The sequence below is a fragment of the Octopus sinensis genome, linkage group LG19 (genome assembly GCF_006345805.1).
Source record: "Octopus sinensis linkage group LG19, ASM634580v1, whole genome shotgun sequence".
Classification (NCBI taxonomy): domain Eukaryota; kingdom Metazoa; phylum Mollusca; class Cephalopoda; order Octopoda; family Octopodidae; genus Octopus; species Octopus sinensis.
In genome coordinates this window covers 38662430-38679924 of record NC_043015.1, presented here as the reverse complement: position 1 = coordinate 38679924, position 17495 = coordinate 38662430, and the positions used below count along the sequence as shown (strand labels likewise).

Below are 17495 nucleotides of genomic sequence, written 5' to 3'. Positions count from 1 at the left end.
TTCGGGATCTTTTCAGTTTGAACGGCAGTTTTTTTAATATAATTTCCACGTAACTAAACACTTTTAAACTTCGTACACTGGTAGAATGTGTTTATAAAACATCTTTTTTCTCTTGGCTTTATTGAGAAAATTCTATAGTTTGTAAGATATTTGTTGTTTTTTTCTGTAATTTCAACCAATCAATGACATCTATTGAGGTAAAAAACATTCTGTGTCGTATGAATATGTCCCTCGTTTAAGAAACAGATTGGGTTTATTTACATTTCTGAAGAAAAAAAGATACCCTTCCTCCTCACCCCTAACCCTAACCCTAAAACATTGAAATGCAATAGATCGATACTAGGGTCATAATTATGGGTGACAATTTCATATGACACCGCTAGAAAGAACTGTCGTTCAAACCGAAAGATCCTTTCTTTCTATTGATTGTATATTATGTAACGGTAAATCTTCATGACTATGTATCTAGAAGTTCATTAAGCGATGCCTTAAAACAGCGATCCGGCAGAATCATTAAACACGCCGGACCATGTGTAATTCGTCCGGATTTACTAAGTTCGAATTCCGCCGAGGTCGACTTTGCTTTACGAGATCGATAAAATAAGTACCAGTTGAGCACTGGGGTCGATGTAATCGGCTAACGTCTTTTCCCCAAAAATTTCAGGCCTTGCACATATAATCTTTACTATTTTACTCTTTTACTTGTTTCAGTCACTTGACTGTGGCCATGCTGGAGCACCGCCTTTAGTCGACCCCAGGACTTATTCTTTGTAAGCCTAGTACTTATTTTATCGGTCTTTTTTGCCGAACCGCTAAGTGACGGGGACGTAAACACACCAGCATCGGTTGTCAAGCGATGTTGGGGGGACAAACACACACACATATGTATATATATACATATATACGACGGGCTTTCAGTTTCCGTCTACCAAATCCACTCACAAGGCTTTGGTCGGCCCAAGGCTATAGTAGAAGACACTTGCCCAAGGTGCCACGCAGTGGGACTGAACCCGTAACCATGTGGTTCATAAACAAGCTACTTACCACACGGGAAAGGATTATCAGATGTATCTTTTTTTTAAAATCTAAAACAGTAGGTCATTATTAAGATCCAAAGCAGGATGTTTTGAGGTTGATTTGGATACTATTTCTGGCAGGTCTAATGACCATGTAGGGGCTCCTACGTCTCCATCCTTTAGAGCCTATAGAGGAAAAAATTATTAGATGTATCTTTTTTTATTCATTTAAAACGGTAGGTCGTTATTAAGACCCAAGGCAGGATGTTTTGAGGGCGATTTGGATTCTATTTCTGGTCAAATAGGAGATAGTGTTAGTTGAAGGCTACCAAACCTATTTCTTTACTACCCATAAGGGTAGGACAAACAAAGATAGACAAACGAATTAAGTCGATTAAATCGACCCCAGTGCGTAACTGGTACTTAATTTATCGACCCCGAAAGGATGAAATGCAAAGTCGACCTCGGCGGAATTTGAAATCAGAACGTACTGGCGGACGAAATACCGCTAAGCATTTCGCCCGGCGTGCTAACGCTTCTGCCAAGCTCGCCGCCTTCTTCAGCTTTATATAGAGAGGGATTATCTCTCCTGTCACACACTCGTCGTGTAACTGCTACCACTGCTATCGCCACGGCCTTTTCTGGATATGCAACTGAACTACTGCTATCGCTACGACACCTCCTACCACCACTGATTTCCACCTCAGACTCTCCCTCTTGCGGTGTAGCACCAACTCGAACGTAAACCAGTTCTTCCTCGTCATCGATCATGACAACATCTGAGGAGATTCTTCAAATCGATGGTTCCATCTACGAAGGTGTGAGTACACGATTCTTTTTCCTTTCTTCTTCTCATTGTTATTTTAATTTCCTTTTATCGTCCATTCATTTGATCCCGTTCCAGAGTTCCGAACCAAATGTTCCCACCTTCTTTCATTTACCGGTTTTCTTTTCTCAGGTTTCCATCTTTTAATTTCTCTCCCATTTCTTGCCTTCGTATCACAGAACCACCGTAAAGAGGTTATTGGGATTGTTTGACTTTAGGCCGATCCCTGCTCGAAGGGAACTAGAATAAAAGGCGGTCCAACCATAATCCTCCCGTCCTTTGTTTTCAGACATCATCCAATGTGTCCTTTCTTTATAAAACCAGCGATGTGTGATTTTTGAGATTTGGTGATTTGGTTGCTAGTTCTAGCATTTAGAGGCTTCCTCATCGGCTTGCCATGGAGCCCTATAAAGTCAGGTGAAGATGAAACCTACCGGTTTCGATCCTTTTCTGACAGGGCCCTTTGATATGCCGGTTCTTAGTTTCTATTTCCACGTATATTTCCATCATCATCGCCTTTGTTGTTGTCAGGTAGGGAAAAGATCTAAAGACGGTTGGGTGAATTTCGAGGGAGGTTTCGTTGTTGGTTCGTTTTCCAACGGCTTTCGTTCTGTGCAGTTTCCGTCTACACAGTTTTTAATAAGTACCAGTTACGCACTGGGTCGACATAATCGACTTAATCCGTTTGCCTGTCCCTGTTTGTCCCCTCTGTGTGTAGCCCCTTGTGGGCAGGAAAGAAATAAGATTTAAATTACTCCCAGGTTCGGTAGAAGGTACTCGATCACGGTCCCGCCTAACAGGATCTCAAACCTTAGTGTATCGCGGTGACACAGCGGATTTCTTGAACACTCAGATGTTTGTCCATAGATACCATCTTTATATTTATTCTGGTCTCGACATTTCGAACAACCGCAGAAGAAGATGTTTAACCCATTGCCTCCCACGAGCCCCATTTGGGGATCTGCTAAAAACAGTCTCCCTGCCGGTTGTTCGTTGCATTTAAAGTGAATTGCTTATGTCCATTGCATTTACAGAGGTGTGTTTAACAATATTTAGTAATTAAAGTTTGTCATTATTAGCTGTGGCTAATTCCAGAGGACATTTTATGCAATAAATCGCAATTTTTGAACTACAAAAATATTGACTGTTTTGAAAAGGTTTCTTTTTTCACTTCCCATTTACATCATTCATTGATATTTCGTATAAACCTCCGCATTTGATTCTATAGTTTCCGAAAACAAACAAAAAAAAAATCTAAAATGTTTATTATTGCAATTGAATAGAAAAGGATAAATATGCGGGGGGTTTTCCAGCAATCCCCATTTGGGACTTTTCCAAAAATTTATCATAATTTCCAAAATAATTCTCATATGAAGAAAATTTAAATACTATATATTATTTTAACTCCGAAGACTCCTGGGAAAGCCAAAAAATATGAATACAAGAAATTTGGCAGTTAATGGTTTAATATAACTTGCCAAAAGTTTTTGGGTTTTTTTACCATTTCTTTACTCTGTTATAATCTGTGGACACACACACAGTTTGTTTTTATGTTCAGTTATAATAAAAACAATTTTACATTCATCTGAAGGGTTACTCGCTACTTTTGTAGAGTACATATTCTTAAACAAGAATATTATTGCCAAAGACTTCGAAGTGTATGTATGTATGTATATTTGTGTAATAAGCCCATATAACGTATTCGTTGCCAGATTCTATGAAATCAGGAGGAAAATGTCATCATTGTAGACAAAATATTCTCAGGGAGCACTGACTGGAAATCCCTGAAGATTATTGGAAACAAACCGTTGCTAACATAACATCAGAACGACCATTTTAAGGAACACAATAAAACATTGACGTCACAAAATGTTCGTTCTTTATTTGCGTGTTTAATAGACATTACCAAATACTCGTCTTCGTGAGACCAGGAGGGAATCTTTAAATGGTCCCTCAGCCTGCTAAGAAATTGCAGTCAAATTTCCCTCAAATCACACAGTTTCTTCTTAAATAGTGGTAAATAATAATAATAATAAGGCGGAGGTAATAATCCTTTCTACTACAGGTAGGCACAAAGGCCTGAAATTTTGGGGAGTCGATTACATCGACCTCAGTATTTCACTGGTACTTAATTTATTGACCCCGAAAAACGGACGAAATGCCGATAGGTGTTTTGTCTGGCGTGCTAAGGATTCTGCCAGCTCGCCGTCTTAATAATAATAATAATAAATAATGGTTTAAAATTTTGGCACAAGGCTAGCAGTTTGTGGTGGGGCGGCTAGGCGATACTATCGACTATAGTACTTGACTGATAATTTTTTTTATCGATCCTGGAAACGTGAAAGAGAAAATTAAACTCTGCTGGATTTGAACTCGAAACGTAAAGATTTGGAGGAACTGCCACTTAGCGTTTTGCTACCTTTGTTTCAAATTTTGGCACAAGGCCAGCACTTTTAGAGTAAGGGGTTGGTCAATTACATTGACTGGTACTTTATTTTATCGACCACAAAAGGATGACAGGTAAAGTTGACCTTGGTGAATAATAATAATAATGCCTTTCTATTATAGGCACAGGACCTGAAATTTTGGGGGTAGGGGCTAGTGTATTACATTGAACCCAGTATTCAACTGGTACCTATTTTATTAACTCTGAAATTTAAATTTTGACAGTTGCTGAGTTTTACCTTTCTAGCATAAGAAGAGACATATAAGATATTTAAATAGGAAAAGTGTTGAACATACATCAGTTTCTATAAACTTAAGTTAAACCACATTGATCTCACTAGTTTGGGAAAGCTTGAGAAATAAAAAAGGCTATGGCCAGTGTCCTTTCTTGGATAAAGTAAAGCAAAAAAAACTTTGGAACAAGCAAACAAGGAACTTATACTATCCAGACAAAAAGGTAGATGTAAGTTTAACAATGTGGAGGTGCAATGGCCCAGTGATTAGGGCAGCGGACTCACGGTTTCGATTCCCAGACCGGGTGTTGTGTGTGTTTATTGCAACAATGGATATAATGATCTGATTGCTAACTATACCTACTACAGTGATATTGTATGATAAAAATAATTTAATCCAATGAAATAAATTCAGAATGAAACAATTGTTTTCAAGCAACTCCCAGTGGTCAACCCAAATACCACTGGACATTTTGAGAAATACATTGTTTTTGGTCCTTACTTTCAGAAGCACCACAAGCTGTTTTGTTCAAATACTCTACTGATTCCTTTATCCACTGATGTATCTTGGAATCTTGATCTATTTATGACTTTTTCTCCCTTTTTATTGTAGGGTGGTCAAATACTCCGTAATGCTATTGCCTTTAGTTGCCTTTTACGACGACCGGTCAGAGTATGGAATATACGAGCTGGACGAAGCAATGCAGGATTACGGTAATTTATACACCTTGTTTTTTACTTTCTTAATTTACTCTCTCACCTACATCCATTGAAATCATTGCCATCATCATCATTGTCCTCATCATCATCAAGCCCTGGCCATTACTGTCTCGTGTTGTAGCATTCATAGGGTCACCTACTTGTTTACCATGGTGTGTAAACGACTGAGATCACAATATTCCCTCTAAACCTGGTGCCAGTCCCTCACAAGGTTTACTTATTCACAGTGGAGTGGACCAGAGCAACGTGAAATGGAGTGTTTTGCTCAAGAACACAATGCACTGCCTGGTCTGGGAATTGAAAACCTGATCTTGCAATCTTGGTTGCAACACTCTAACTCCTAGGCCTCATGCCTTCACATGTACATGGAATGCTACACTTAAAACGTTAACCTGGTCTCTGGATGCCTTTAGGAATGTCCGTTCTGTTCCATGGATTTCAAGCCTGACTCTTGGTTTTTGCAGCAGCCGTGACTTGGTGACATTCAGGCTGAGCAATCAGTCACATCAGTCCCACCAATCTTGAGATGATGAACCTTGAAAGGCCTTCAAAATCACACACAATTTATCCTTTTTAAATAAAGCAAATGGACATTAAGTAATCTAGCCCTAGATACGGAATGTCTGGAAAAAAAATGGATGAAATGATCTTGACTCAAAGTTCTTTGGTCATAGGTTTGCTAGATCAAAGCTGACTTGTGACTGAACAGAACACTTACTACACTTATATACTTAAAATTCACCCAATGTATATATGTGTGTGTGTTCAGCACTCATTATATACACATATTTAATATTCATCATCATCATTTAATGTTCGCTTTCCATGCTGGCATGGGTTGGACGATTTGACTGAGGTCTGGCGAACCAGATGGCTGCACCTGGCTCCAATCTGATCTGGCAGAATTTCTACAGCTGGATGCCCTTCCTAATGCCAACCACTCCATGAGTGTAGTGGGTGCTTTTACGTACCACCAGCACAAGGGCCAGTCAGGTGGTACTGGCAATGGCATGTATTTAATATTCACCATGATTATATATTCAACATTCATGCATACATATTTAATATTCATCAGGTGTATATATTCAACACGTTATATATGCATAATATTCACCAGGTGTGTCTAAATATATATGATGATTGCTTCATTGTGACAGATGATAGCTGTCCTATCAACATACACACCACACCTCATCACACAGCACAATCCTTCCTTTCCATTAATGAGCCCTTGGATGACTTTTAAGACCATATATATACATATATATATATAACACATGTATATTTAATATTCACTATGAGTATAAACATTGAATCTTTTTACCCTTTTCTCTCTGCCCTTTCTTGCAGATCTCAACATATGACTGGAATAAAGTTAATCAGTGCTATGTCTAACGGAAGGCTGGACGGTGCCACAATTGGCTCCACTGAAATCACGTTTTATCCTGCTACTGTCAAAGCTGGTCGTTATGAAGCTGATACACAAACTGCTGGGTATGTAATGGGTACCGACCGACAACGTTCCTTTCAGCTTCTTTTCATTGTTATATGTGTTTATATTGTTTCATTTGTACTTTTGAACTTCCATACATAATTTACGAAGGGAAATTTTGTTATTATAATAATAATAATGATGGAATTATTGTATCCAGTGCTCAGGTGTACCACAACTTGTCAAAAGTGCGTATAAAGCATATGCAGTAATGTACAAATGTCTGGAAAGCGAACAGTGTATGAGTCAGATAGATGCTTGCTTGTGTGTATGGAGGAGAGAAAATCAGGTGTAGTGTTGGCGAATCTCAGGAAGCATGGAAGTTTTGAAGGACGCTGGGCGAATCTCAGGAAGCATGGAAGTTTTGAAGGACGCTGCGTGAATTTGGAAGGATTATATTGAGCAACTGAAGTATACCACTTACAATCCCTTTTGTTAGTTCCTACCTACTTTTGACAAATACCATTTTACTTTGTATCTCTTTTTCGTCTGTCCCCATGCTGTGCTTCACATCAGCTTGTACATGATGACCATGTCTTCATCATTGCTGCAAAGGTTCACTTTAATTTCTGTGGATAGTATCTGCAGCAAACCGCCTTTGGTGGAGGCACATGGCCTAGTGGTTAGAGCAGCGAACTCGTGATCGAGGGATCACGGGTTCGAATCTCAGACCGGGCGATGTGTGTGTTTATGAGCGAAACACCTAAGCTCCACGCTGCTCAGGCAGAAGGTAATGCTGAACGTCTGCTGACTCTTTCGCCACAACTTTCACTCACTCTTTCCTCCTGCATCTTGCAGCTCACCTGCGACAGACCGGTGTCCCGTCCAGGTGGGGAACCTATACGCCAAGGAAATCGGGAAACCGGCCCTTATGAGCCAGGCATGGCTTGAGAAGAAAACAAACCGCCTTTCCCTCCACCCTACTTTTTGGGGGATAAGATCTCCCTGGTTCTGTTCTCTTCTTATAGCTGGGCTTTGTCCCACCTGGTAGCATCATTTGAATGACAATAGCTAGGAAGATTACCATCATTGTTAATTCCCACAACTCTGTGTTGTGATTTCAGATTTAGCCACTGTTGTCTTTGACTATTATAATATGTATGCTGGCATTAATAGATTAGTACCAGTTATGCACTGGGTTTAAATGTGAGAAATTATTATTATTTTGTCCAGTGAGCTAATGATTCTGCTATTGGTGAGCTGGTAGAACCGTTAACATGCTGAACCAAATACTATTAAGCATTTTGTCGGTCTTTCCTTTCTGAGTTCAAATTCTGCTGAAGTTGACTTTTCTTTCATCCTTTCGGGGGTCAATGAAATGATTACCAATTAAGCACTGGTATCAATGTAATTGATTAGCTTCTCCCGCAGAATTTCAGTCCTTGTGTCTGTAGCAGAAAAGATTATTATTGTATGTTTGACTTTTGCTTTGTATTTGTACAAGTTGACCCCAAGTCTCACCCAGAGACCTCTAAAGACAACAAATTAAAAGTTCATATCTGTGTTATGCCGTGGGTGTCATATATTTGGTTTTGCACAATAGTATTGTTCTAGAGAATGCTTAAGAAAAACAAGAAAATTATGTGTTTGTTTTAAAATTTGAGATTACATAGACAGTATTTTATGTAGGATATGGGCAGTTTCTATGAGCACTATCTTTTGAATTTCTGCCATTTTGGGGTTTCCTGGTATCTGAGGAATCAGCACCTTTTTACTATCATTCCTATTATTATTATTATTATTATTTTCCTTATTTTTCCAGGAGTGTATGTCTGCTGATGCAAGCTGCTGTCCCTTGTATGGTGTTTGGCAATGGGAGTATTGAACTACGGTTGTTAGGGGGCACCAATGCAGAAATGGCCCCCCAAATTGATTACCAGCTTTTGGTTTGTTTATTTTCATATTTTTTTCCACCCTTTTCCATATTTTTTTTTATCTATTCTTTTATTCATGCTATAAGGTTTTTGTTGGCGGCAAGCTGGCAGAACCGTTAGCACGCCGGGTGAAATGCGTAGCCGTATTTCGTCTGTCGTTACGTTCCGAGTTCAAATTCCGCCGAGGTTGACTTTGCCTTTCATCCTTTCGGGGTCGATAAATTAAGTACCAGTTATGCACTGGGGTCGATGTAATCAACTTAATCCCTTTGTCTGTCCTTGTTGTCCCCCTCTATGTTTAGCCCCTTGTGGGCAATAAAGAAATATATATTGCAGTTGGTGATTACAGCTCTTGTGTTTGGTAAAATATATTTTTTGCTGTTAGTTGAAAAGTCTCTTGTTTTCTTTTACAGGTGTTTAAACCAATTGCTGCAAAATTTGGTTTATATTTCGATTGTGATATTGAACGAAGGTAATGCCGTTTACTTATTCACTTTTTTTTCCTATCCTTTTCTTCTCTTTCTTTCCATCGCATGGATATCGGCTCAGCCGCAAAGATCCATGGGATGTGAGACAAGAAAGAAGAATGATAAAATCAAATACCAGTAATATACTGGAAGTCAATTCAATCAGCTGTATTATTTTCTTGTGTTCAGTCAACAGAAGAATGTATATATGAATATCAAATACTGAGTTTGCCTTTCGTCCTTACGGGGTGAATAAAATAATTAGAATTTGAGCACTGGGTTTGATGTAATTGACTGACCCCAGAAAGTTGCTGGCCTTGTGCCAAAATCTGAAACCAATATTAAATATCAATTTAACTCTTGATACCAATCCACCTGAAACTGACTCAGGTATCTTTGATTGAAACTTTCTGTTTCCTGTTTAAGGCGGCGAGCTGGCAGAATCGTTAGCACACCGGGCGAAATGCTTAGCGGTATTTTGTCTGCCGTTATGTTCTGGGTACAAATTCCGTCGAGGTCGACTTTGCCTTTCATCCTTTTGGGGTTGATAAATTAAGTACCTATTTCTTTACCACCCACAAGGGGTTACACACAGAGGGTACAAACAAGGACAGACAAAGGGGTTAAGTCGATTACATCGACCCCAGTGCGTAACTGTACTTAATTTATCGACCCTGAAAGGATGAAAGGCAAAGTCGACCTCGGCGGAATTTGAACTCAGAACGTAATGGCGGATGAAATACCGTTAAGAATTTTGCCCGGCATGCTAATGTTTCTGCCAGCTCGTCGCCATTAAGTACCAGTTACACACTGGGGTTGATGTAATCGGCTTAATCCCCTTGTCTGTCCTTGTTTATCCCCTCTGTGTTTAGCCCCTGGTGGGCAATAAAGAAATAAGAACCTTCCTGTTTTAAAGTGATCTAAATCAAAGTTTTGATTATTTCTAAAATTAATTGAAAGAAATATAGTATATTTCAACAGAATTATGATAACAAAAGAATTTAAAAAGGTGGCGAGCTGGCAGAAAGGTTAGCACACCGGGCAAAATGCTTAGCGGTATTTCATCTGACGTTATGTTAGTATAAGACACTGCCCTAAGGTGCCACGCAGTGGGACTGAACCTGGAACCATGTAGTTGGGAAGCAAGATTCTTACCACACAGCCATGCCTGCGCCTGAAGTATTTCTTACCTGACACTTCAGCTGTTCTTTAAGATTACCCTTCAAAATCCCTTAAAATAAATATTTTTTATATCTTTATTGTTTCGTGCTCTCACTCAATTTTTCAGGGGTTACTATCCTAAAGGTGGTGGTGAGGTGTACGTGAGATCAGAACCTGTGAAATACCTGAAACCTGTCACTTTGACTGATGTCGGACACGTCACTAGTATCTACGGACGCTCGTTTGTATCTGGGCAACTCCCGCCTAAAGTAAAGTAGATCTTCTTTTGTGTTAAAGCATGCACTGGGGTGTGTGTGTGTGTCTGTGTATATCTACATTAAAACAGACTCTCTACTAAAATGTGCCTACCTGTGTGTACATGTCTTATGTATGTCAGTAAGGTAACCAGTTGACGGAGTCTTTAGAGAGTTGAATATATTACTTTTGTGTTTTGGCTCTCTTACACTCTGAGTTCAAATCCAGGTGAGGTCTATTTCACCTGTCATCCTTTTGGGATTTGATAAATAAAGTTCCAGTGTTCCAATCCAGTATTGGAGTTGATTCTTCTCTCTCTTTCTGTCCAAGACACACCATGTAATGATATCTCCTTTATGACTCCATTAAGAAGTTGAGGACCAAAGGCGTGTATGTTGGTATATGATATATGTATATGTTTGTATACGTGTATCTGTGTTTCGAAAAGGTATCACACATACTTGCTTAAATACATGCAAATACACACACACACACACATCTAGTGTGATCACACTTAATACAACTTTCTGTTGAAATAAATGGATGCAATGTGATTGTCCTTTCTCTCTCGCTCTATGTGTGTATGTTTATATATCTATATATGTACACACACACACACGTTTCTTCTGTGTGACAAATCACCCCTAACATCTGGCCACCTAACTCCCCAGACTGCAATCTCATTGATTATTATGCGTGGAGCGCAGTTGAGCAAGACACCAACAAGACTTGTAACACTAAAGACGAACTGAGGGCAAGGATTATGGCTGTATTGACCAACAAGGAGACCATCCAGAAGATCCCAAAGTCGTCTGGAAGTTGTGGCTGAAGCCAGTGGCGATTTTATTTAATAAATTTACTCTTTAGTATTTGAAGATATTTTTATGTAATTTTGTTAAATATATCTGTTAAAATGAAATGTCAGTGTTATTTCCATTTTTGCATAATTTAGATGACAATTTATTCCCACGAGGGGGCCTGAAAAGCTCCTGTCTTTAGGGGTGTTTTGAAAGGCTTGGTTGAAGGCCCGACCTTCCAAGTTCTTTTACAGGGCTTTGAAAAATCTGGAGGACTGCTGCAACAAGTGTGTGAACCTAAGAAGGAAATAGATTTAATAGAATCATAATTAATCGATCCTCCTGTATTTTCTTTTGCTCAAAGCCAGGAACTTTTCAGAACCTCCTTGTATATGTGTGTATACATATATAGATATATATCTGCACACACACACATTAACAGTGTGTGGCTAAATTCAAGATCCATTTGCAACTAGTCCTGGTGTACCAACCACTAATGCCATTAGAATAGGCATGAACATCACACACTCCCTTCTAGTTTCTCTCTTCTTAAATGAATGGTTACTTTATTCTCTTTATTTTTTTTGATACAGGTTGCAAGGCTAATGGCTGACACAGCAAAGGCCACCCTGAAGCAGAAGATGAACAATATACCCATCAAAATGGATGTTGTGAAGGAACCGAACCCAAACACAGCTTCTGGAATCATGTATGTTAGTGTTGGAGTGTTGTGTAAATATGTGAACTGTCATCATCACCATCATCACCACCACCATCAACAAAGCCCACCATCACTCTCATCATTAAGTACCATCACTGCTATCACCCTGGCCATTCACCATCATCATCATCATCAATGATTTGTTCTTTTGTTTTAGTCATTTGACTGCGGCCATGCTGGAGCACCACCTTCAGTCGAGTTAATCAACCCTAGGACTTATTCTTTGTCAGCCTAGTCCTTATTCTATTGGTCTCTTTTGCCGAACCACTAAGTTACGGGGATGTAAACACAGCAACATCGATTGTCAAGCAATGATGGGGGGACAAACACAGACACACAAGCATATATACACACACACACATATATGTGCCGGTGGTATATAAAAAGCACCCACTACACTCTTGGAGTGGTTGGTGCTATCAAATTGACATTGCTTGTACAGGTGCACAGTGTTGAAATGGTTGAAGAGCAGTGTGAGATGGTTTGCTCAAGAAAACAATGCACCACCTGGTCTAGGAATTGAAACTACGATCTCTTGATCATGTGTGCAATACCCTAACTACTAGGACATACATCCTCAAATAATAATAATAATAACAATAACAATAATAGGACCTGAAGAAAAAGCTAAGCAGTTTGTGAGGTTGCAGGAAAAGTAAGATCATATCAGTTGTCGTAGGAGCCTTAGGGACAATAGGGAAGAGGCTGAAGGAGTGGACACAAAGGATTGGGCTGCAGAGGCACATAGGGTCCGTGCAACTGGCCTGTCTGTGAGGAACAGCAAAGACCATTGGAAAGTTCTCAGATCCAAGAGTAAATCCACCTAAATTCTATCATAAGGGTGAGATACAAAAAATTTTGAAATAAATAAATTAATAGGTGCAGGTGTGGCTGTGTGGTAAGTAGCTTGCTTACCAATCACATGGTTCCAGGTTCAGTCCCACTGCATGGCACCTTGGGGGTCAATGTAATCGACTCATCCCTTACCCCCAAATTGCTGCCCTTGTGGCAAAATTGGAAACCATTACTATTATTATTATCATCATCATCATCATCATCATTATTACTACTACTATTTCTGTTTATAGTTTGGTGGCTGAAACTACAACTGGATGTCTTTTAGCTGGCTCAGGACTTGGCAAAAGAGGTTTGTTTTCTTATTTTTGTATTTTCTTTTTTTTTTCCTTTGTTGTTTTATTCTTGGTAGTCTCGGCTGAAACCAATAAAAGGAGTTGGCACTTGGAGGACAGTAACTGAATCAATGCCGAGGGTTCTCTTTAGTTCCATCAGACAAACTCTCTTGAGTTGGTGGCATTATATATATATATATACAAAGTATGGGGGTTTAGTTCACAGGTGATCTAAACGATTAAGTACTCTAGGTAAAGGCGGCGAATTGGCTGAAATGTTAGCACGCTGGGCGAAATGCGTAGCCGTATTTCGTCTGCCGTTACGTTCTGAGTTCAAATTCCGCCGAGGTCGACTTTGCCTTTCATCCTTTCGGGGTCGATAAATTAAGTACCAGTTACGCACTGGGGTCGATGTAATTGACATAATCCGTTTGTTTGTCCCCTCTGTGTTTAGCCCCTTTGTGGGTAGTAAAGAAATAGATTAAGTACTCTAGGTAAGTGGTGTAACGGATTACTAGGGCTCCAAGGTTATAGCTGAGACAGTTGTTATGGAGCCATTGCAGATTTCTGACATAGCGGATATATAAATCCCAGAAACAGCTGTAAGACTTTGAATTCTTTTCCAATTATAATAATAATGTAAATGACTTGAGATGTTTGCTTTGCCTTAACGTTTGTTGTCCCCTTTAACTATTATATATATATATATGTATATGTATATATGTGTGTGTGTGTGTGTGTGTGTGTGCATAAATTTATATAGCACCCAGTTTTTATGTTATAATGTAGTTGGTGATGGGACAGGCAACCCAGACATAAGAATCATGCTAAAACCACAAATTGCTGTTGCTTTATATGTTTGTGTTGGGTAGCTATGGAGTGTGATGAGTGGTGAGAGTTGTGAGACTTGCCCAACCCATGCCAGTATGAAAAATAACTGTAAAATGATGACGATGTTAAATATATATATATATCCTAGGCTTCCTTCTACACAGTTCCATTAATCACACTTTTCACTGAAGTGCATCGGTCAACTCAAAGTTACAACAGGAGATATTTGATTCCGCAGAGAAAATGGCCTTAAAGCATTTGTTGTTTGAAATAATATAATTAATGTAAACGAAGTTTAGCAATTAAAACTACTATAAAGTGAGAAAGGAAACTAGCAAAGAGTGAAAAAGATAATTAAAAAAATAGACTTGGAAGAAAAAAAATTTCAGAGAAATATTAGCAAAATGCTGTGTTTGAGAATACATGCCAAGCTAACAAATTGTGGAGAGTAGGGGATGACTGTCAGCAGAAGAGTAATGATGATGGACATGAGAAGAACGAGAGATTAAATGCCTACTTAATATATTATATTTATGTGCTTTTCTTTTATGTTTTAAAGGACGTTCTGCAGAGGATGTGGGTTACCAGGCTGCGTCCAGTCTTTTAGACAATATTTTCCATGGTGGTTGTGTTGATGACTATCTACAAGATCAGGTACCATTTTTCTAATGTCTCTATGGACACTAACAATGTAAAATGTACCTAAAAAGCTATTTACGATTGGTGAAGTTTCATTGGCTTTACTTTAGTGAGTGAGGATTCCTCTAATTGTCCTTGTGTTAGAAAACCTCCTTTACTACATTTGTGAGTGAGGGTCCCCTCTGCTGTGCTCTAGTAAGGACTCCACTGCATTTTGGCGAGTGAGGACTCCTTCATTGTGCTCATGTGAGAAAAAGAACCTCCTCAGCTGCACTTTGGTGAGTGAGGACCTCTCTGCTACAGTCTTCTGAATGAAGATCCCCTTTGCTGTGATCTGGTGAATAAGGACTCTTCGATTGTGCCCTTGTGAGAGAAAAATACCTCCTCAGCTGCACTTTGGTGAGTGAGGACCTCTCTGCTGTCTTCTGATGGGTAAGGATTGTTTCACAATGCTACAATTAGTTGAATCGCAGTACATTCTGATGAAGTCTCCAACGCATTCAAACACCCTGTAGTTTTATTTGACTGGAATCCTGGTACATTCTTCAATTAGCCAATCAAATAAGTTTTATATTTCATCTTTCACACAAAGAGACTTTTACCTTAAATACACATTTAAAAAAAATTCTTTAGCTACCATTTTGTTTTTAATGCCCTGCCTGTTTCCAGTAATTTTGAATGTATCGGAGAACTTAATAAATCAACTTAGTCATTAATTAAATTAATGTTTGGAACATAAATTAACATGAAATTTCAAAGGATGGTTTTAATTTAGGTCACTTAAAACTGGAAGTCAGTATCATAGAGTTAGGGGCAATCCCCAACACATTGCTATCAAAAGGATTACATAGACATCTTGTTTTCTTTACATTTTCTTTCTTCTTTCTTACCTTAAATAGAAATTCTTTATTCTGTATTTTGTTCCTAAAAAAAACTTCAACGTTAATTTAATGGTTCTCTTTTTTGCAGTTAATCATTCTGATGGCTTTGGCTAAAGGTAAATCCAGCATTCGATGTGGCCCCCTCACTCTCCATACTGAAACAGCCATTCATGTTGCTAAACAACTTACTCAGGTATGTTAAAAGAGAAGCTAACTTTAACGCTTTTGTCTAAATTACCAACAACCACAGAAACAAACAAATGCTTGTCTCAGCTTCTTTAGCCTTGTCTGAATTAGAAATCTTCTGTTTGAATGTTAAACGGCTGTCTATAGTAGATAGGTTTTACACCATTTGATCTCTAGACTGCAAAACATTTAAGCATTCAGCAGTCCTGTAGTATTACTGCTGTTTAAAATTGTATGGTACCTAGGTGTATAGGGTACAGACACACTAGTGTGGTACCTACTTACACTATCAATGCCACTGTACACTGTCACACTGTGGTACCTACCTATAACTGGAAGGGCTGGACTGTTGAAAATAGTTTTGGTCAAGGACACAGTACAGTGAATTTTGCCATCCTGTGGAACCTACATACAGCTAGATAGACAGGACTGTTGATAGTTACTTGTATAGGTTATGAATACAGAATCGTGAACTACATGGCCATCACTTAAGGCTTGGATGTCATTATGTGGGCACCACTGAAGACCTGGTTGTCCTTCTGTTATTCTGGATGTCATTGCAAAGCCAGTTGTGACTCTACCATGCTGTAGTAACCATGCAGACCACATCGAAAGACACTACACAAAACCTCTCTCTATATAAAGCTGAAGTTGCCTGTGTATGGCAGGTTTGGTAGCCTTCAACTAACACTATCTCCTCCGAGACCCTGCAGCACAAGTTGACCAAAATTGAGAGTATGTTAGAAGAAGGCTTGCTCTTCATTCCGTAGAAGAAAAAATTAAAATCGGACCATGTTAACACCAAAAATTATTTACATCAAAAAGGTGCTTTTTTTCTATGAAAATCCCTTTTTTTTAATGATTTTTTGACTGCTGTGTCGCCATTTTTCGGTGTATTTCAACCAGAAAAATGTTCACTTAAAGAGAATAACAAGCTACATAATGCAAAATTTTTACTTTTCAAAAATTCCAATACTAAAGAGTCGAAACAAACCTGAGCAACGCCCGGCGATACTGCTAGTAACACTAAAAGGTATTCAAATGATGTATGCTTTTTTTTTTCTTAATGTTTTCTTTCTTTTTTTTATTATTGCAGGCCAAGTTTGATGTGGTAAACCTTTCTCAGACCCAGACAATCATCGAGTGTGAAGGAATTGGTTTAGAGAATGTTGTGATGTGATTTGATATCACTTTCTTTCTTTCTCTCTCTCTCTCTCTGTCTCTCTATTCCTTAAATACATGTATTTATGTACATACAGACATGCATATGTGTATAATATATCCATATATGTGTGCATGTATGTAAGTATTTTTTTATATATACACACAAAGGAAGCAATCCAGCTTTTAGAAAACAAATAGACATCAAAGTTGTTTAATGGTGCACTTTACTATGTATATGTATACATTTGTACGTACATTGTGTGTGTGTGTGGGTGTATATGTAGATATGTGTTTGTGTTAACTAACAAATGAAAGAAAAAAGTACTCAATACTGAAAATAGAGTATAGATAATTTAATTCGGTCAACTGAAACCAATCTCACTGAAGCAACAAGTTTCCACAAATGTTGGCTGCACTGACAGAAGAAACAGATGCAGCATTTGGGAAAACATAGCTTGGTTTTGTTTGACTAAATTCAATTTCATTATATATATATATATATACACATACACACACATATATATATATATATATATAATATATATATATATACATACATATACATACATACATATGTAAATGTTGAATGATGAGAATGAGTTCAACACTGCATTGGTGGATAGAATTTCTTTATTTGTGTATTAAGGCTACCATTGG

The 17495-nt window shown here is 38.5% G+C and overlaps 1 protein-coding gene across 1 annotated transcript; it reads left to right on the top strand.

Annotated features, from left to right (window-relative positions):
- Positions 1–1626: 1626 nt before the first annotated feature.
- On the top strand, positions 1627–17262 carry LOC115222171 (RNA 3'-terminal phosphate cyclase). Its single transcript, XM_029792315.2, has 11 exons — positions 1627–1836; positions 5134–5234; positions 6591–6734; positions 8495–8618; positions 9020–9078; positions 10362–10503; positions 11880–11995; positions 13096–13154; positions 14528–14622; positions 15577–15681; positions 16771–17262. The coding sequence occupies exons 1-11, from the start codon at positions 1786–1788 to the stop codon at positions 16852–16854; spliced, it is 1080 nt and encodes a 359-aa protein (XP_029648175.1). The 5' UTR covers positions 1627–1785; the 3' UTR covers positions 16855–17262.
- Positions 17263–17495: the final 233 nt, after the last annotated feature.

Excerpts from the sequence above, each read along its gene's own strand:
- LOC115222171 (XM_029792315.2), top strand. The coding sequence starts at position 1,786 with ATGACAACATCTGAGGAGATTCTTCAAATCGATGGTTCCATCTACGAA. Across the intron at positions 13,155-14,527 it reads CTCAGGACTTGGCAAAAGAG|GACGTTCTGCAGAGGATGTG; the intron begins GTTTGTTTTCTT and ends TATGTTTTAAAG. Across the intron at positions 14,623-15,576 it reads ATGACTATCTACAAGATCAG|TTAATCATTCTGATGGCTTT; the intron begins GTACCATTTTTC and ends TCTTTTTTGCAG.